This window comes from Pteronotus mesoamericanus, unplaced genomic scaffold (assembly GCF_021234165.1).
Source record: "Pteronotus mesoamericanus isolate MK-2021 breed Mesoamerican mustached bat unplaced genomic scaffold, CSHL_Meso_final contig_24, whole genome shotgun sequence".
Taxonomy (NCBI): Eukaryota; Metazoa; Chordata; class Mammalia; order Chiroptera; family Mormoopidae; genus Pteronotus; species Pteronotus mesoamericanus.
The window spans coordinates 24,078,459-24,100,526 of record NW_026555100.1 but is presented as its reverse complement, the minus strand read 5'-3'; the positions used below and the strand labels follow the sequence as shown (position 1 = coordinate 24,100,526).

Sequence of the window (22,068 nt, the reverse complement as noted above, 5' to 3'; positions counted from 1 at the left end):
GCTTCTTCTCGACCATGCAGATTATTTTAAAGCAGAGCATTTTCTGCAGCTTTATTTTCCGTTGAACCATGTAAGGCACATTTCCTGAGTTACTGAGCAGATATCGATCGAGCACCTTCTGAGCCCTGGGAATGTGAGACATGGATGCTTCAGACTGAAGCCCTTGCGCAGTGGCTTGTAGGCTCCTGGGGGTGTCTAGACAGCCACGTACCCACAAGGGAGTGTCACAGGGAAGGCACACAGCACTGCGGATGCTCAGAAGAGAGGACAGCACATCTTTTTGCAAGGTCTGGGATTTCTTTTAAGTTTTACTGCCATGTGACTGGTTGTTATTTGGAATGGGGCATCGGGAGCAGACATGCTGTCTGTTGTTACCCCACAGTTGGATTTGGGGGTTCAGCAGAGATGAGTTTGGACTTTGAAATGAGGAGACCTGAGTTCAGGTCTTGTTTGTGCCACAGGTGCCCAAAAGGGAGCTAATAGGAGTTACTGGAGGAGAAAGTGCGGGGGGGAGGCGTGAGAGCCTTAATGAAGTCACTTTGAGAAATCCTAGGAAATATTTCATTACTGGAGGGTTTCCTGGAGCTTTAACATGCTGATGTGTACTGATGTCAGGAGAAATCATAGTGTGCAGTTCCCAGGCTTATTTGGATTTTTTTTTTTTTAAGCATAGAGCATTTTATCAGATTATTATTCTACAAAACACATTTAGGGAAATACTGCCATCAGTAATATCCAGCTCTTAAACCTGCAAATCCATGCAAGTGTTTTTGCAGTTAATACAACATCCATCATTTGGGGGGAGGGGGGGAAGTTAGCCCTCTACTGGGCAGGGCGTTTTCATAGTGAGACCTAGCGAACAGGAGCTGTTGCATATGACAGAAAGTGTAAGAAAGGGAAAAAAGGATATGGGTACCACAGAACGCGAAGTTATGCATCACCGACTTCCACGTTTGGCCTTTTAAGTACCGACAACAACTGTGTCCAGGAGACATTTGACTACACGCATTTTATAGATGGATGAGTTGCAGCTCACCTCATGGGTTATGCATGGAACACGCTGAGAGTTAAACTAAGGTCTGTCTTCGGCCAGAGGCCATGTTACTCACGTTATCAACAAGGTTTTGTGATAGAGCTAAGGAATTATTTTGAACTTTTCTTGTGTGGGAGCTAAAAACAATATTTTTTTCCCACCTTCTAAGTTCTTCTGGGCTAGGCTAATAATCACATTAATGGACAGATTAACAGGAGAAACTCAAGTTTTTACTACATGTGCATGGGGAATTCACACAGGCATAAAAACTCCCAAGACAGTGGGGTGACATTGGGTAGATAGGACATTTTGGACAAAGGAGAAAAGTAGGGGAGATCAGGTCTTATTTCAGGAGTGAGAATGGGCGATTTACAGATAGTTGAGAGGGGAAGACACAGGGCAGACAAATTCTTGCTCCGTGACACAGAAACAGTGGGACACAGGGGCTAGCGAGCTAACAGAAACCTGAAGCCTTTCTAATTATCACACTTAATTCAAGTGAGGCTAAGGTAAACATGCAAAGGGTTCATTCCTTAAGCAGGATCCTCTCTCCGAATCTCTTAGGCGGAGGGTCAAATGTTCATTCAAAGTCTTGTTTCTTAATAAACAGCCTAGAAATAATATTCTTTAAAAAGGCAGCTTCGGGGTAACAAAACTTTATTCCTTTCACCTGCTTTTTAATTTTAAATGACTGTCACAAAAGTAAGCCATGCTTATCAAAGAAAAATGGGTGAGAGAAGAGTAGAAACTGGCCCAAGGCCTGTCATCAAGTTTAATTGCAATTAATATGTGATATTTTGTTGCCCAGTTGTTTTATGCAGTGCTATGTTCATTAACCATAGTTGTGTTTAAATAAGAGTAGATATATTATTTATATTTAAATGTATATTTACACTTACATACATTTATAAAATTTTCAATCCTCCTTTTTGAATCTCCCCGGCAGATGTGAATTGGTTATTGCCACACAATAAATAGTACATTGAACTTTAGGACTTGGAAATTTACGGCTCTTCGATGCAAGCTTGTGCTTGACCATGGCATATTGCTGGACCTTCCTGGAACTTAGTTTCCAAGTTTATAAATGAGGGCGTTGGATCAAATCATTGATTTTAAAACTGTGGGATTCCACGGAACACTCTGTGGGCTGGCGGTAGAAAGGTGCCCAGAAGAGCTGGGGAAACCCTGGCCCACAGAAGAACTCCACCTGTGTGTCAACCCACGCAGTGGCCCCTGTAACTTGTTTTATAGATGTGAGGGTCCGAGTACATTTTGGAAAAGGGATGCATTGATTTTTCTTTGACAGAATATGAAATTGTCGGACCAAACTATCTTGAAGCTCAACATTCCTATGGTATCTATTAAGTTCCTGTGTTATGTGTTTTTTAAAACATTCTTCACTAGATAGAATGGCAGATTATGCAGATTTGCTGTGTTCTTTCAGATTATCCCAGGAAGCACAAAAAGAATCACTGATCCATGCTGAACAGTGTCCAAAGCACTGTTGAATTATTTCTTAGAAAATACATCATTGAGAAGGCTGTAAAACGTTTCCCATTTGACTTTATCCATTGTCAGATCCCTTTAATGCTCTTTCAGGGAAGACTAGCCAGGGAATCAGTGGTCCCTTAAACTAATATATGTTTGAAAACTCGACTTTACCAATAACTGGTTTTCCATTTTCCTTATTAAGTTTTCGCATTTTGCAGGGATTGATTTGGAAGTCCCAATATCTTGACTTTTTCTCTTGTTCCCACAGAAGGAAGAATCTTGTTGGAAAATGAGGTGAATGAACGCTCAGGTACTCAAGAACCCTGGACAACTACATGAGGCGTTTAAAAACTGCCCTGACCAGCTTGGCACCCACGCCTCTGTCATGAGGCCGGACAGGATGAGCACGCCGCGGGGGGCCAGCGTCCTGCCCTGCAGGAACGGTGACTGCTGACCTGCCGAGAGCAAGCTGGGGGCTGCTTGCTGTCTGCCAGTACAATGAAGGAGGTGGTTTATTGGTCACCCAAGCAGGTGGCAGACTGGCTGCTGGAGAATGCTATGCCAGAATACTGCGAGCCTCTGGAGCATTTCACGGGCCGGGACTTGATCAACCTAACCCTGGAGGATTTCACAAAACCCCCCTTGTGCCGAGTCTCCTCTGACAACGGGCAGCGGCTCTTGGACATGATAGAGACCCTGAAAATGGAGCACCACATGGAAGAACACAAGAATGGCCATGCCAACGGGCACCTGAGCATTGGCACAGGCGCCCCTACACCTGACGGCAGCTTCAGCATCAAGGTCAAACCCAACGGGATGCCAAATGGGTATAGGAAGGAGATGATAAAGATCCCCATGCCAGAACTGGAGCGCTCCCAGTACCCCATGGAGTGGGGCAAGACTTTTCTGGCCTTTCTTTATGCACTTTCCTGTTTTGTTCTCACCACAGTGATGATCTCGGTCGTCCATGAACGAGTACCTCCTAAGGAGAAGCAGCCTCCACTACCGGACACATTTTTTGACCATTTTAACCGGGTGCAGTGGGCTTTTTCTATTTGTGAAATTAACGGCATGATCCTTGTAGGACTCTGGTTAATTCAGTGGCTGCTCTTAAAATACAAGTAAGTAAAGCGGAAGCTCTGCGCTTTAGCGATGGAGGAGTTTGCCCTTCAGAAGTTCAATACTCATTATTTGGAAATGAAATTTATGAGGCAGTGGAATCAAAGCATATAATTCCCCCACTGTTTTTTAAATCATATACCCAACTAAAGCTCTGGCAGCTTTAAGAACATGCCACATTTATTGCCTGTTTCGTACAAGATTGGTACAGAATGGTGAACAGGATTGTGAGAGATGCTGTTATTCTGTTTTCATTTCACAGGAAAGAAAATCCTTAGACACCTTCGGAGAGTATATATAGGCTGAGGAACCACAGATAAGCCATCCACTGTTGGTGGTGGTAACCCATCAGTAATTGTGGACAGTTGGCCTAAGCACCACGAATGGCTCTCTAGCTTTTCTCCGGCAGAGTCGGACATCTGGATCCTTAGCAATACGTATTTAAGGACGTTTCACACATAGAATTCAGAACAGCTATTCCAGAGTGGCTTGCCGCTGTTGGGAAAACAATACCCTCGGGGAATGACTTTGTTCAGGCCGGTGCAGTGCAAGCGAACCTCGTGGCTTTTCACTATCTAGAATGTGTGGCAACTAGAGAGCAGTGTGTGGTCACTCCATTCAAATTTCTCAAAGTTTAATGAGCACCTTCTTTTAGTTTCCAGTGGATCTAAAGTGGCTTTCGTGTCCCTAGCTCTAAACCCAGCATAGATCCCCTCAGGCAAGCTGTTTGCTTGGGGTGCGTAGCAAACAAAACACCCATGCACCCTCATCATTGGTGTCTGATTTCCCTGTTACTGGAACACATTTATAGCTTCCATGCTTCGGAGTTGGAAACTGGTTTGTTAAGGCACTGAGTTTCCCTGTAGTGGACTGTTTTTTATGACCTATACATAGTATGGTTGAGTATTAAGGAAATAACCTTAAATCTGGAAAACAAAATGCAGACAGAGTTTATGCTGAACTTGATCTGCCAGAAATGATGAGTATTTTCCTGGTATGTTCATAAGGACTGTGTTTTCTCACCATATAAATTACGTATCTGCAAACGGAAACAAGAGCAATTCCTGGCTCTGCCAGAACTCTCTTACTTAATTTGTGTAAAGGAAGTTGTTTAAGTGGCCAGTGTTTATTTTGGGGCTGGTATGGCAATCCTAGAGTTTTAGCTGAATTTGAAATAGAAATGATGGCCTGGGCTGCATTTGATTTGATGGAAGACTGTTTTTGGTTTGGTTTAGTTTCAAGAGGCTAAGTAAGTAGGAATAAGCTTTAGAATATGAGATGCTTCAAATTTATTAATTACATTCTTTTGGCTGCCAAACTTTAGTTTCTGTTTTTAACTTTTCAACTTTTAACTTCTAAACTTCTTTTTTCTAAAAGCAAATTAGAAAAAATGCCAGTATTTTTTCTTTAAAGAGTCAAAGACAACTAAATTATGTATTACAGTTTGTCCTAATGTTTGTTGTTTTGCTAATGGGAGTTTTTTTCTGATTTTTCATCATAATTTTTACATGCAAACAAATAATTTACTGACCCAGAATATAACTTTGGTTAAATTAAACCGTGTATGAGTCCAAATCTTTCACGACACTGAGACTTTTAAATAATTTATTCTTGTTCTAAAAAAATGTCCTAACAATAGGGCTAACTTCTTTACAGTATATTACTGTTTAGATTTCTCTCAGCAGGTACTTTTCCTCATATCTGTTTTTGCTTTAAGCTTTGTAATTTCGTCTTATACTGGTACTTACTGCCAATACTGTAGTCATTTGTATACTTACATTATTCAGTAGCACTGAACCAGCTGATTTTCTGCCTTGGACAAAGGTAACCCTGTGCTGGGACGCAGGGCGGCCTGGATTCCCGCCCCAGCCATTGCCCTAACATGCTGGGTGCTGTAGGTGACTCAACCTCAGGAACCTGGTTTTCTCACAGATAAAATAAGAGCCTCTAAGAGTAGATGAATTCTGTTGTTCTAGACAGCTTGGCTTTATTTTATTTTAAACATGATTGAATGAGCCAATTATGTTTGAATATTACTAGCTGCAGAGCTTTTTTTTTTTTTTTTTTTTTTCCTTCCCTGTCCAGAAGGCACGCAAGTAAGGATTCTTTAAAATCCTCTTTCCGGTTTCCATGTTGACGGGATAGTGACATGGTAAATGGACACCTCCTCTTGTTGTGATAATCCTATGCATCCCACCCCCTGTCCTTCCGCTGGGGCACATCCCTGGTTTCCCTTCTGCCCTCTTGAGACCTCTCTTCATGGGTGTGGCACCCCAGTCAAGTAAGAGGAAGGAGGGACAGATGCGGTGGGTGTAGCCAGTCTGCCTTTCCCAGCTCTTATAGAGAAGACTGAAATGTTCTCTCGGGTCAGCGATGCTCCTTTCTAGTTACTTGCCTGTCGGAACACATTAGTTCTATTCACCCAGGAAGGTGGGAAATGGAGACTTCTGGTTATGAAATACTGTGCTGAACAGAAAAGTCACTTCTCCCTCCTTTTCTGCTTGACCCTTCTGAGTCTCAACCCTTTTCCTTAGCATCCACCAGGAGGTTTGCTACTTCGGAGACACATTGCACACGGCTCCTTGCAGTTAAGCCTGTTTGACCAGTAATCCCTGCTCGGAGCCCTTTAAAAAATCAACCCATTCCTTTTTGCTTCTGTATTTTCACCTTTTTAGAGAAGACTCAGAGGCTGTAGAATCAAACTGTAGAGGATGACTTACTGAGAAATGAGATCACTAGATTTCGGGCAATGTCTCCCAGCAGCAACCCCTTTGGCCGGATGTTTGAGGCGCTAGGAAACCTGGATGTGGATTTGTAACATGGTGACATGTGGGTCTATGCTTATGTTGTATGCAATTGTCCTTCACTGTTAAACGTAAGTTTTGTTTTTCGCGCTGAAATTTTTTTTGCTTCCCCTCATTCTTAACATCTCTCCCTCATGTCTATATGTATATATGTCCATATATATACATATATCCACATGGAATTTCCATGACTTCACAAAGTGGAAAGCAAAAATAATGCCTGTCCTTGAGAACTTTTTGATTTTTAAAATTGTAAATAATGTTGTCTCCCCATTTAGAATTGGACTTTCAAGCCACTGACTAGGAAAAATTCCTGGGAAATCTCTGCATTTGTGTCAGACTTCACTGCAAAACAGGTATCCCTTGTTTTAAGAAAGCATGATAAAGACTGTGTTAAACTTACAGACTTGGTAAGGACTTCTCATGCATGGCGAAATCACGGCTAACACGTGACACCTCTGTGTGATACGTGTGGCTAGTTGGACGTTGTAAACACCTAGTAAAGGAGCAAAATTGTAGGACTTACGTGTCAAGGGTGTTCTAGCCACCAGAGAAACCATTATGACTTAGGATGGTGATCATAGACCCTCAAACTCAACTCGTCTAACACCAGATTTGTCTTCTTTTCCTTTCACTTTATTCTTCTATGTGAGCAGTGGCATTTCCTAGAAACCTAGATCTTCTCAGTTCCTTTCATACAGATGCTAAGTCCTGTCAATTCCAATTTCAGATTTATTAGCTCTTTCCATCCCTACTTAGTGACGTATATTGAGTGCTCAGATGGAGGTCCAGCTCCTTAGCATGAAGCTCAGGGTTTGAATAATCTGGCCCTGACCTGTCCTGCCTCATCTGTAGCTACTGCATTCCACAGTTTCCCTTGAACACTTGAAGCTCATATCACCTTCTGTGCTATTCCTTGTGTATGTCTCCTTTACCACTAGATTTAAGCTCCTCAAGGGAAACAACTGGACCCTATCCGTCATTCATCTTTATATCCCAGTGCCCTTTACAGAGCCTGACACAGAGAAGGAGCCCACTTAGAACACATTTGTTTATTCAGCTTGCGTTTACTGAGCAGCCGTCTGTGTGCCAGGCTCTGTTGTAGACCCTGGTGGTGCTGCGGTGAGTGAGCGGAGGCCCGGCGCCTCGGGGAGCTGACACGCTGGCGAGGCTAAAGCAGGCAGTGAACAAATAAAGATAAAGTACCTGGTGGTCATAAAGGAGATGAAAAACAAGGCATATAACAGGTTAGAAAGTGTCGGGGATAGTGGGGAGGGGTGGTATTGTAGACAGGGAGATTGGAAGAGGCCCCTAATGAGGGGACAGCTGAGCAGACAGCTAAGTCAGATGAGGGCAAAGACCATGCAGGTGTTTGGGCCAGAGCAGTCCAGACAGGAAACAGCAAGGGCAGAGTCCCAGAGTCCCTGAGACTTACGTGAGAACAGCTAAGGGGCCAGGTGGCAAAGTGAGCTGGGGGCAAGTGACACAGGAGGTCACAAAGTATGGACGGTGATGATCAGGTAGGCATTGTCAGCTAGGGCGAAAGAGTTTGGATTTTGTTCCAATTACTTGGAACAAAAATGGTAATGGTAAGTCATTAGAGAAGAATATGAACAGATTTTAATTTTAAAAGAGTCACTCTGGCTTCTGTATAGAGAGACAAGGAGAGTGTGGGTGGAAGCGGGGGACTGGTGAGGATGCCGTTGCTATAGTCCAGGTGTGAAATGATCGCAACTCAGACTCAGTTAACATTTGGCTGGTGAATATATTTTGTGCTGGAGAGGTGGGAAGGGATGAACTCTGTAGAAGTTACAGTGTCTGTTGCATTTAGAGCTACTTATCTTTTATAGCTTTTTGTTGCAGTGTCTTTTTCATGCAAGGTTTTTGGATCTCTTTGTGAATCCCTGAATTTTGTATGGAATTCAATGGGGAGATAGAGTTCACTAGCTTGGGAGCTCTCACAACTTTGCCTGAGTGTATTTTATTTCAGAGCAGAGCCATGCTATGTGTATATCCTGCTATGTGTTTTCTACCATGGCTTTTTTCTTTCTTTCTTTTTTTTTTTTTTTTTTTTGCTCAGACGTTTGCCTTGAAGAAGTAGTGGAAGTCAGTTGAGGAGGCAGATTGTGTAGGATGAATTCATGTTGCAGGATATATTGACCCCCACTTGTGGTGAAATGATTTGGAGAAAAGGAAAGGGAGCCATTGGATAGTTAGGATGTGGGGTGAGTGGGAAGAGCTTAGTGGTTGAGGCTTTGGACATGGGGTAGAACATTCTGGAATGAACAGTTGTGTAGGGTTATAGAGAGACCGGTGGAACAGTCACGGAGCAGGTTCTTTGAAAATTGCTTCCGTGCTGAACGGGAACGAACTGGAGAAGGGAAATGGTGTGGGCAGATCCTGCCCAGGACATGTCATGACATCTGTATTCAGAGCAGTTCTAGGAGCTTTGTCTGTCCCACTGAAAGGAACAGATACAATTTTCCAGTGTGGCTTTTCTAGGGTTACGCTCTGAGAGGACCGGGGTGGATTTTTACATGTTTGGCAGCGGCATGTATCATATCTTCAAAGACCATGTAGGAGAAGATTTATTTTATATTTTAACCTTTGATAAATGCTCTGGACTTGGCCTTATTTGTTAGGTAGGTATCTGCCAACATAAGCAAGTTTATCTACAGCATTTAGTTCTCCACTCTGAATGGAATCTAATTTCCAAGGACATAATCCTGTGCTGATTGGTGACTGCTGCTCTGGCTGATGATTTGATTATTTTTTTGTTTTTGTTTTATTCAGCAGACTAGACTCTCCACTATCATTCATCTTTCATTTTTACCGCCTTATAATTGTATCAGCTCTTCTTTTCACATTTAGGTGATTGGATCAACGTACTTATCTCTTTCCTTTTCTACTCCCCCCAGGTAGTTAATAACCACAGTTACTGTCAACATATTTTCAATTGTTTTTTAAGTCTTTGATAGTTGTGATTAAGTTCTTAAAAGCTCTTGGTATAGAGCATTTGATAGGAAACAGGTCTCTCCAGGTTACTATTCAATAGAATTTATTTTCCAAGTTCCAGAAGAGCATTTTCTTAAGGCAGGTTCATTCTATTATAAATTGATCTCATACTGTGGACCACAAGCCTAGTCTCTAATGGAGCTTCAGGGCATCTTTAAGTTATCTGGCAGGAATTATGGAAGACTGCGCACTAAGGATGCAGAAGCAAGCAAAATATCAAAGCTGAATAAAGGCTATCTTCTGAGGAATTTGTTCTCGTTGTAACGTCTCATGTTTTTTTAAATTTTTATTTATTGATTTGAGGGGGGGGGTAGGAGGAAGAGAGAGAAACATTGATTTGTTGCCCCACTTATTTATGCGTTCATTGGTTGCTGCTTGTGTGTGCCCTGGCCAGGGATCAGACCCACAACCTTGGCGTATCGGGACGATGCTCATGTAACCGTTAGAGCTACCTGGCCAGGGCTACATCTCAGTTTTTGAAAGTGTGTGCTGTTCAAACTCTATCCAAGTATAAAACTCATGAAGGCAAAAATTCCCATGTGTTGTTGAAGCTTTTGGGCTCGTCTCTCCCATTATTGAACTGGCTGATAAGCTATCATACTCCTATACAGCAATAAAGCAAGATAAGGGTCAGGGAGCATCTCTTGCCCTCCTTCTCCCTCTACATGTAACTGCATCTTTTATGTGCTTAGTCAAAGTCTGTTTTCTTCTGCTTCTTCTCATCCATGTTATCAACATTATCATCCTATTCAAATGGCAGATTCCACACAACTGGTATTTGAGTAACAAGAACTTTTTTACCTGCATTATGGCAGTTGATCCAATCACCCCTCAAAATAAGTAGCTGTTCTCTCTCAGTGAAGATAACTGAGAAGCTGTTGACTTGCCCAAGGTCCTACATGGTATATTCTGGGGATCGAAGGCACTTCAGTGTAAATCCAGTGTAGAAACAAACCCAGTCTGGGTCCTGGTGTGACAGGCACCTGTCTCTCTGGAAAAGTGTTTTCTTAGCAGATAGAGTGGCATAGATTCCACTATGCATAGGGCAGATAAAATGAAGGCAGATCAGTTCAGAGTTTGACAGTGAGGTTTGTGTGTCATATACCCCCAGAAGGGACCTGCCCACCCGGAGAGCTGTCAGTCTCGCGTCCCACCATAGTCTGTAGAAAATGCACTTTGTCTGACTGCCTGCTGTAGCTCCCTAGGTGCAGCATGGGCCTGCCTCACTGCCAGTTTAGAAAATCTCCCTTGCCTCCAACTCCAGTCACCATTTTCTACTGAAGGCTGGTGACTGGGAATGCCCAACCTTACTCTTATCCTCTATGTTTCTAATAAGTGCTTTCATATCCCATTAATTGTGACCCATCGTCCAATTGAGCTGTAGAGCCTGGGCTAAATCCAGCTTTCTGTCCTTTCCTGGGGACCTGCCCAGTCCCATTCCCATACAATTTGGACCCATGAGGCTTTTGCAGGCCTCTGCTTCACCTCCTTTTACCAGTGGCATTATTTGGAATGGGGCGAGTAGTCACTCTAGACTAGATGATAATTTAATCCCAGTCTATGTCCACTTCTTATTCTCACATTAGCTAACTGGTGATGAATCTTACCAGCTTTCACCTTTTCTAATATTTACCAGTTTAGGTCTCAAGGCCTAAAATTTAGTTTAGCCCTAGGAATTGTAGGGAAAATAGATTCACCCTAAATTTAGTAATTCCTGCAATTTGGCTTTTAAGTTACCATAAATATTATAAGGAAGACAGCCAAAAAATACATAGGTGCAATAAATTAGTTTTTATGAGTTAATTTTTATAACACTGAGAACTAAGTAATTCTCCTTGCCTGTACACAGATTAGAAGACAAAGGTAAACAAAAAGGGAGAAAATGTTACTTAACCTGTTGCCAAGAATAAATGGTAATGGTATTATTTGGGTTCATATCCCTTTTGATATTTTTCTGTGTGCTCATGTATTCATGATTGATACATGTATGTACTTTTACATGGTATCATATTTGCCTTCTATTTGGTAGCATGCCCAGGGGTTCTCTCTCTCTCTTCTCTTAAAAAAAACAAACAACAAAAACAAAAAAGAAACAACAAAGAAAACCCCATCGTGGCTGTCCATTTAATTATTCGAGATCTGATTTAGAAGTCACCACATCTGTCCCCTGCCAGCCTGTCAGCAGTTAAGCAATCCATGTGAATCTTACTAGTTTAAGATACTGAGAGAATTGGGTCAAGTTGCTTAACTTCTGTGGTAGCCTTGTTTCCTCACCTCCAAGATGGGAATGATAAAATAGAGTTTGTCTTAATGTTGTTGTGAGGATTGAGGGAGATAATATATACAGAGCACTTGACTGAGTCCTTGGCATCCTCCTGGTTCCCAAACCTGCCCCACTCCCCTCCCCATCTTAGTAAACAGCATCTCTGCTCTTCCTGCTCTCAGGCCACGTGTCTTGGTTTTGTTCTTGCTGTTTGTTCTCACCACGCCACGTGGTTTGTCTGCTAATCCCACCACTTCTCACTACCTCTATTGCTGCCCTAGGTCCAAACACCGTCATCTCTTACGTGGGTTGTTGCAGGAACCTCTGTTTGTGTTCTTGCTTCAAGTCACTTGTCAACTTGGCATACAGAGTATACCGCTGTTAGAGTAAGTTGCCAGTCTTCTCCCCCATCATGTAGCTTTAAGGCCCAAGTTGCCACAGTGACCAGGAAGGTCCCGGCAGACCCGGCCCAGTTTCCTCCCAGTCCTCATGTCCTCATGCCCTGCACTCCTTGGCCCCCTTGCTGGTCAGCAGACAACCATATGCGCTAGCCTCTAATTTAGAATCTTCTCCCACAGATATCCTCATGGTTAACCCCCTCATACACAGGGACACCTTCTCTGACCAACTGAGCCGAAAGGCTAATTTTACCCTTTATCAGGTATCTAACTTGGTCTATATTTTACTTATGTATCTTGTGTATTGTCTGCCTTCTCCACTAGAATGTAAGCACCACAAGGCAGCCTTTTTGTCTGTTCTGTTCACTACCGTATTCCCAGTGCCCAGAATAATGCCCAGTACACATAGTTTTATGTGAATAAATAAAATAGCAGCAGTTAGCATTTTTGAGTGTTACTAGTTACTGTACCTAGAATTCAATAAATATTAGCCACCGCTGGTGATGTATATGCTTATTATGTTTTCAAAAACCTGCTGTTAAAAATGAGTGTGTGCTACTTTTAAGGCTAATTCATTAACCCAAGAGCAAATATTAATTGTTCAGTTCCACTAGCTGTGACTGAACGGGCCCCTAAGATTGTGATTCAAGGTGGGTAAGTTTTGATGAAGGGAAGGAATGAGGAAACCCTTGGTATATACATATTTGCATTATATGGTACATATTTGTATCATATACACACACTCATACACACATGTGTGCACACACACATGTTCATGTATTTTTTTTACCTAAAATATCAACAAAAATATAATTCCTTTTGTTTTATACATATGTATATAGCAGTTTGTGGATGATACTTAATTTTAAGTCTTCATAACTATCTTAAGTAGATCATATTGATATTGTCTTTCAGATCTTATAAAGTAGCATTGTTTCTCTACCTAATGTTACAACCTATGTTTAACCCAGGAAATAATATTTTTTAAAAGGTCAGCTGAGCCAGGGACAATTTTATAATGTGATCTGTTCTTTGCAAATTTCCTAAACCAGTATAGATCATTTCTCCGACTTAATCAACCAGTACAATATATTGCAAGTCTTTTGCTTGGGGCTTAAAAGAGAAATCGAAGCCACTGCCTTATTTAAACTTGGCAGTTCAGTGAAGAGTAGCAAGTTGAAAGTCTGGAGACCTGGGTTTTGTGTGGCTCTCTGACTGACTCTGCGGGCCCCATGGGAGCACTCAAGCTCTTTACGCCTTAATTTTTTCTTCTGTAAAATGGGATAATAAAATAGGAATGTGGTTAAAATGATTAACGCCAAAGATGTAAACTCTCTTTGAGTTGGATTTTTTAAAGGCAGAAAGTCACTGTGCGTGTACCGATACATTTCTGGGCTGGGTGCGCAGTAGGCCTGACTCACAGTGCGCGCCATCATCCTGGGTGGGCATGTGGCAAACAGTAAATGAGTTACAGGTCTCCTAGGACAGCATATATTTTCACTTTTCTCTTTGTCCTACAGCACTGACTCATTTCCTTTCATTTGTTTTACAAACCTTGTCTTGGAATTTTTTTTCTTGAAGTACCGAATGAAGCCTGGGTTTTCGTGACCGGCCATCTGGAGCAGTTGAGACTCCTGTGATGGGTCGCAGGCACATTCAGGGCAGAGTGGAGACGGGAGGAAAGGAAGAAAGATAGCAGAGTTCATGGGTCGGTCCCCAGAGTGTGCAGTCCATGTCTGATGAATGAATGCAGCAATCTAAGCAAGTGTTGTAAATTAAAATATAAATACAAAAAAGACACAGTGTGAAGGAAAGGGCAAGTTAATTCCGGCAGATGTACGGAGCGTTTGAAGGGCAAACATTTATGGAAAGAAGCAGGTAAGGATGATCGGAGGGAGTAAGAAGCGAAACTCTACAGCCCAGAACTGTATGGTATTGCCGGTTTACAGGTACCACCCTGTCTCTCTGGGACTAAAAGATGACTGAGGGATATCTTTGCTGAAGAGCTGCCTCCAACAGGAGGAGTGAGACTTTCTGTTGGTAATGGTGATGCCATTAAAAATACCATAAAGTAGAAACAAAGTCGTGGAGTGATTTGGAGAATGAAGTGGCTCTGTCCAGCTGGGGACATCTGGAAGGCTCCATGCAAAGGTGGTATTTGAGGTGGACTATATGGATAGGATTATAGCAGAAGGGATAATGGGAGAGGCCAGAGAAAGATATTTGCTGGCAAAAGCAAAAAACTGGGGTTTTCGGGAACAAACAATAGTTCCTTTTGCCCAGGGCAGTAGAACTCTGGTCTGCAAGATAAGACAACTAAGGTAGCTTGGGTCGCATAGACAGAAGTCCTTGGAGTCGGAAACTTCAGTAGACAGTGGTGGGCAGCCAGGGAATCCAAGGGCTAGTAGTGCAAGGAATTAAAGGGAGGACAGCGGCGGGAAGAAACTCTTTGGAGTGGGCTTCAACAGAATGTGGAATGGATAGAAGAGTAGGGCTGTGAAGAAATTCCAACAGGAAGGTGAGATAGCAGGAAACTTCTTTCGAGTAGGGGGTCTCTCAGATACCTGGACAGTCATTGTTCTAGGGGTCCAGGTGGAGGGAATGGCTGTCACAAAGGCCCTACATGAGGCAGGAGGGACTTTGAATGGCATAGGTCAAAGAGCGCCAAAGGCATCCGACTGAAGCTGGACTCTAGAGGGAGGGAGGAGGCGGCCAGAGCACCTTGGACCTCCTGAGCTTGGTGAAGGGTTTGGATTTTGTGCGAGATACATTGGGCAGCCATTTTTAAAGGGCATGCACTGTTTGTTTCAAACAAGATGATTCTGACTGCTCTATGTGGAGTGGATTTTCGGGAGACACAAGTGGAATTAGGGACGACAGGTGAAAGGTCATTGTGGAAGTTCAGGATGTTGAGAAGTGGGTGGCAGTTCAGACTGACTGATGAAACCTGGGGGCTAGAGGTGGCAAGCAAATGGAACCAGGCGCCCACCGTGTGGACAATAATGGGAAACAGAATGCACTTAATGGTAGATGTCTAGAAGGATTCTTCAGTACTTTAATAACTGGTGCAGTTATTAAATTACTATCAGAATGCTTGCTTTGTAGAGTTCTGCCTCAATATAAAATATAAAATACAAGTTAATGAAAAATCTGAGTTAAGTGGACTTTGAAATGTAACTTAAATGTGATAAAATACTTGTTAACCTATAGGTATATAATACTGTAGTCTCAAAATAAAATTGGGATTCCTTATACAATTTGAAGCAATTTTCTGAATCCTTTTGCCTTGTGTAATATACTTATTTTTCAGCTTAAACTCTGAACCCCAATTTCCCCATCTGTAAAATAAGGATCACAGTCATGCATTACAGGTGGTTGTAAGAGTTAAATGGCACAGAGCTTGGCATATAGGAGAAATCTGGCAAAACCGTAGCAATTAATATCGCCCTGGGGAAATAGCTCAATAGCATTTCTCTGATTCATAACAAAGATATCCTTTTCCTCCTTTTGTTGGTGAGGAAGCCTAATTTCCAAGGTAACTAGTTGATATAGTTGAGGTCACCAAGTAAATCTTTGTTAAAGGTAGAGCTAGCATTTGTATGAAGATAAGCTCAGGATGCCTTGTCCATGGGTCTTGTACTGCAGTTGGTAATCAGGGGCCTGAGTCAGGGACCTGAAACACACCGGCCTCGATGTCGCTCCAGAGACATGGGCCTCCCCGATCCTGTGTGTGTGAGGTGTGCTCACTCTCTTCTCAATCACCTTATAGTTGGGGTCGATGCTGAATTATCTTGCTATGTTTCAGGACCTGTTTGAGCTTGCAGATCAGTTGTGAGCACTGAAAGAGTTGTATGTATGTTCTGGCTGTGGATTAGTTGAGAGAGATAACAAAATAATGTTTTAGTATTTTATTACTACTTTTTAGTATATTCATTGCGTCACTACTTTTTTTTTTTAAATTTTAGACCATTGTACCAAATGCCAAAAACAGTGGAGTGCTACTATTCTAAGTCTAATTGTGATAGTATTTAATCAAGTTCTGAGTACTTTTTCCTTTTTAAATAGGGATATTTAAAAAATAAAAATAATAAAAATAAAGTCACCTGTATTGGACATAACATACTGTTCTAGCAAGTCTTACCAATTATGTATGAAGTACTGACTGATACTTTTATTTGTACATCTTTTTAATCACATTTAACAGGTATCTTTTCTTGTCTCTCAGAAAAAGTAGTAATGAGCCTGTATCTCAAAAGCTTGGAAGAAGAATAGGTAACCGGGACCAAATACAAGGGCCTGTGGGGTGATAGTCATTGCCAAGTGTGAGCAGATGGGCAACAGGCTTCTTTCCAACATGAAAGGAGAGATGTATCCCATATGAGAAGAACGCCATTGTGCTTTTGAGAATTACAACCTGCATCCAGTTCTTCGTATTTGTTTAATCTCTAGTCATATCTCATTAACATTTCTTCTATGGCTTTTTTTGTTGTTGTAGCAATTTTTTTTTTTTTTTTAACAAAAGCGTCTCTGTGTGAAAAGTCAAAGGGGTCCTTTGTGGCAGTGACAGGACAGGCAGGTAGGCTCCTCCAGGCAGGGCATTTGGGCAGATGCTCTCAAGGTATTATGTGTGTGACCTTCCGTGTCACCCTGGGCTGCCTCGGGGACTGGAGGCACTGGCTCCAAGGCAGGGCAGACTTCCCGGGCCTCAGCTCCCAGCAGCTCGGGAGCAGGCTCGTCGTCGGTCAGCATGGGGGTTTCGTGGCGCCGCCTCCTGTGCTGCAGACCCACGCCTGGGATCAGTCGTTTTAATCACTTTGAGTATTTTTTTTTAAACCACATTTTGAACCTTTAAACCTTTAAGTAAGAATTCTGTTGTGGGAAATTTTTTGGTTAATGAAATAAATACCTCTATTGCATACAATACTTGAAACATTTGTATATCCTGCTTTTTAAAATTTATGTTAGGTGACCCTTTCCAAAAGATAAGTAAATGCCAAGGTCAGAACGTTCTTGTAAACAACTGCTTCCTACTCATCACCATGTTTGTTGTTAGCATCGATGAATTCACAGGAATGAAGTCATGACTTCTTCAAGTCCAATAGTAAATGTGACTGAATCTTCAATGTTTGTTACTTTATAATTTTTTTGTAAAAAGATTCGTCTTTTTTATCCTTTATCATTTTTTAGTATACCTCATTCTCCAATAATCCTGAATCCTTTCACTACTACTCGTGTGACTCAGGTTTGAGATATGGAAATAGTTACTGGTGTGTGTTTTTTGTGTGTATGTGTCTATGTCTTTGTTTGTCATGACACAGTAAGACAGAGTGTTTTTAAGATAGTATTCATGGCCAAAATTGAGTAATAGCAGTCATTTCCTTGTGTTTCTTCCTCTAAAGAGATGAACAGACCTGGACTTAGCAAGCTTCTGTCTTAGATGTTTCTTGTATAGTTCAAGAGCAATCGCAGGTAACCTCTATTTGATCGTGGCTGGAGAGGGCATTTTCTTTTTTAGAAAAATGACCATTACATCTTACAATTTAAAATTAACTATTTCAAGTATTCTTGTTAAGACATTTATGGGCTAGGATTGGTCTCTAGCATTGTCCTTTATATTGTTTAATTGTATTATGCTTTCATCATACTTGAAATTAGAGGCACATATCTTTACAAGGTAGCTCTATGCTGAATAAATTCTCCTCGTTGGAAGTGGAATACAGAGCTTTACTAAAAGAAATAAGATGGCCTCTATGGTAAGCAATTCTGACCCAGTTTCTGAAATGGAGACAAAATACCAGGCTCAACCCATATACCCTAAGTAATTTAACTTACATGAACTGTGCAGTCATGAATGAAATGCTAATATAATTGCATGGGTTATTTTTAAATTAATTTTTAATTACACAAGTGACATATCACTTCATTCCTCTTATTAAAACTAAATACAAATGATACAGATTCTCTTCCAGTTACACTTCACTAGAAATATATATCCAGCATAAAAGCAGAACTACACTCTACAGTTGTAGAGTGATCAAATATTTGTGTATATTTCACTTAAGTTGCCCCAGGCCAAGGAAAATTTGAACCCCACCAAGTTGAGAAAGAGGAGACCCCCAGGCCTGCGATCGTGGCCTGTGGTTGCTGAAGCAGGATAGAAGCACAGAGGGAAGAAACGTTCTTGCCAAAGCATACACTTAAGTTTGTAGTGTAAGCAAAATAGATCTCGGTATGTGGAATTTATTATTAGGAGGAGTTATCAAACTCAACATATATGTCCACATGGACATGCCAAATAATTTCATTAGAACCACTAATCAACTTGAAATAGAAAGAGCTCTATTTCTAATTCTTGCTTATTTTCTTGCTCACCACATAAACTATGCATTTGATGGCTACCATTGTACACATATGGCAGGGATCTTTCATACACTTGTTTTCTAATGTTATATCTGGTTTACAATTTAGGAAACTAAAACTCAGAAATGTCAATAGCACATCGGAAGGCCACAAGTAAACAGGGAGGTGGGGGTTGGATGCTGCCATTCAGACATGCCCTTTTTTTGACTTCATGCTTCCTCAGTGATCAGCTAAGATAATCAGTTTCTGGGGTGTACAGATAAAATTGTTTAGTGTCATCGGCTCACTGAATTTCAGAAGAGTTTTGAATTCTCATTTTAATGTCATTCTGATTTTATAAATATCTCCCCTTTTATGACAGAAAAGACATTTGAATATTTAACCATAGGTACCAAGTGGACTCTGACTAGTCAGAATGGGCCCCACTTACTACATCAGTTGAATGTCAACTCAGGTTTAAGGCCTCATGAAGTATAATGAATAGCAATATAGAGTGTTTTAAACTCTTTCGGCAAGATAACATTTTCAAAACCCCACCACATGATTCTCAAAATTCTCACCGTACCCTGTTATTAACTATAGTTACAACATTCTGATTTTAAGATCTCAAGTAGTTTTGGGGGTTTGTTTGTTTTGTTGGGTCATTGAAAACTTAAACGAACCTGCAGAATTTCATGACTGAGTGTCTGCCCTGTTTTTCCCTTTTTCTAGGTCTATTATTAGCAGAAGATTTTTCTGCATAGTTGGCACGCTGTACCTGTATCGGTGTATTACAATGTATGTAACTACACTCCCAGTACCTGGTATGCATTTCAACTGCTCTCCGAAGGTAAACCATTCCTCACTGTAATTTCCCTTTTTGTTTGTCTCTCGTCTTGCCCAGGAGTCCTTCGCCTTAGGCCAAAGATGAAAATTTCTTTAGAATATAGTCAAGTCCCTCCACCCTCATCTGGGAACATTACTGAACAATATGGCTAGGCCGCCCCACCCTTCTCAAAATATCTGAACCCTGCCAGTGCTTCCCAGCTGGGGAAATCCATGGTCTAGTTAGTGAGCTGGAAGTAGTTAAGCTTTGTGTGTGGGTGTAGCTCTTTGGTTTACTGCCAGATTTTTAAAATATCATTCATTCCCTTGACACAGATCCATAAGCTTTTAGATGGTTTTTCCCTCTCTTAGAGGGAAAATTCAGTTTGAAATGATATTTTTTCTGTCTTTCTATTCATCCCCTTGGTGGTAACCTGTAACAGCAGAGCAAGAGATACTGTTCGTGTCTCCTTGCATTTTCCACCCACCCAGACCAGATCACTGCTCTCTGGGGGCAGAGTTTGCGGATGCGCTGATCTTCTGTAGTAGGACAGACGCCTTTCTGTAGAACAGGCTTCAGTCCCTCTTCCGGCCTCTGCCTTGCCTTCGGAGTCACATAACATTCCTCCCCTCTAACCTTTGCCTTGGATTAATTTTAACTTGAGATCATTGGAACTTTATGAAATAGAAGATTTGATTTTAAAAATGTTTACTACATGGAAACTCTCTAATGCAATAAGAAGTAGAAGAGAATAGTTTCCTTGATTTGGTTGGGAAAAAATAGGGAATACGTTAATGGGTTTGAAATCATTTCCTTGCACTGCGCCCTTTCAGTTTCATCCCTTTGTACCTTTTCCTCCTTCCAGAAAAGATTGTTTTTTCTTTGCCAGAACCCTGGAAGAGGCCTGAAAAATTGACTTGGGATTTTTTTAAATGGTGACTTTTTCACTTGAAATTTTGGATTCCGTTTGGTTGTTTGCTTACTCTGGGGTCCCTCTTTCTTCTTATACTTATGTATGTGCTCAGAGAGGGAACACATTTCTTATTTCACTCCTTCCGCTTTCCTACAAACTGTTTCCTTAACTCTGGCGAAGCCGTCTCAAAGAATGAATGCTCCCCGTGTTCCGTCGTCTGTGTCAGCAGTCCTGCCTCTCTGCACCTCCCGTGTTGCTCTTTCCTCCACCCTTGCAAAGAAGCCAGCGTCACACCTTCCTTATTCTCTATAGACTTTCTCAAGCGCTTGCCTTGGAGCTCCTGGGTTATAGGAAATACCTTGTTGTGAATGAAGATCCAGTGATACAGACTCTTGCTGGGAGGCTGGCTTGTTAAGCAGTATGTTCTCAGTAGTAGGCTAACTGTTTGGGATATTTGCCTAAGTTTAGTTCAGCTCCTTAAAAAAAGCCTGTCTGTGCATTGGGAGATTTCTACACCGCTGAACAGTTCACGCCAGTTTAGTTGGATGTGCAGTCCGGCCGAGCACATGTTGAAGATGGACCCAACATTATGCTGGAAAGCCTTTCTCCCCACCCTAAATTTGTGTCTTCTTAGGACCTGTGCAGCTTCACCTAGTTGCTGCCAGCCGAGGCTCGGTTACCACCGGCTCTTACACAGTCAGCTTGAGTCATCAGCATACCTAACCAATACCCATGACTAAAAAATAGCTTGTGGGTTTTCTTGGTAAAGGCAGAGGTAATAGCAGGAACTGTGTGCCAAAACCAAACCGAAACATGTCATTCATTTATTGTGTTGCCAGAAATCCTGAGTAGGGACATTATTTTGTGACAGTCTTCTGGAAATTGGAATTTTTCAAATAAAGTATATAGGAGAGGGTGAAATATTAGCACACCTTAGCAAACATTATCAATTAAAACTCATTAAATCTAATTATTGCTTTTGCACAACAGGGTTCTTGGAAGAAAGAATTCAGAAAACAGTTTTTTATTCTGAAAATTTCCAGTTCATGGAGTACCTCAATTGTCTTAAATGCCTTTTTTTTTCCAGTTGGTTTGTATAAATTAGGACCCCTTTGCTTTACATATAATTGTTCTCTTAGGTCTCTAATTCTAGACCAGTCTTTTCCTTCTCTCTCTCTCTCTCTCTCTCTCTCTCTCTCTCTCTCATTTTACCCCTTAAGTAACTTGTAGAATATCCCACATTCTGGATTTGTTTGTTTCTACTGTCAGTGACCTTCTTCTTCTTTCCTCCATCTTTCCTCTAAATAGGAAGTTGGTGCTGGAGACTTGATTCATTTCAACTTTAACTTGTTTGTCAAGAGCACTTTACAGGTAAAGCAGAGTGATTTCTGAAACTAGACAGTTAGAAGAGCCCTCTCAGGCCTGATGCTGCCCCATGCAACGGCAAATCAAGCTTAAGGAATTCAGTGGTCAAGGGCTAGGAGGCTGCACTGGGGAACAGTGTTAGAAGGGACAGAAGGTAGCACTATTTTAGAGATCCCAGATACCTGCTTTGTCAACTTGAGAGTCATACCCAAGGCTGGGTCTCCAAATTGAACAGAACCTTACTAAAAGCCACTCAGTCGGATGTTCTGTTTGATGTCTGCCAGTATCCTCACCACCAGGCCTCGACCAGCCTCTCTCTGAACCATTGCCTAGAGTGGGTACTTACTACCCTATAAAAACACAAACCTACCCAGTAGTAGACCACGGAGGTCAGAGTTAGGATGATCTCGGACCGTCATTAACTAGCTGTGTGGCAGTTGCGTTTAACTTCTCAGAGCTTTGTTCCTTTATTGGCAAAGCAGAGCTAATGACACTTAATGTG

The 22,068-nt window shown here is 41.7% G+C and overlaps 1 protein-coding gene across 6 annotated transcripts in view; it reads left to right on the top strand.

Annotated features, from left to right (window-relative positions):
- SGMS1 (sphingomyelin synthase 1) overlaps positions 1–22,068 on the top strand; it is a 283,425-nt gene that overhangs the window by 241,986 nt on the left and 19,371 nt on the right. For all 6 annotated transcript variants that reach the window (XM_054572796.1, XM_054572795.1, XM_054572794.1 and 3 more), the window contains 2 exons: positions 2,793–3,645; positions 19,195–19,312. In XM_054572796.1, the coding sequence (XP_054428771.1) occupies positions 3,023–3,645; positions 19,195–19,312 (741 nt within the window). In that variant the 5' untranslated portion in view covers positions 2,793–3,022. The remainder of the gene's footprint in view (positions 1–2,792; positions 3,646–19,194; positions 19,313–22,068) is intronic.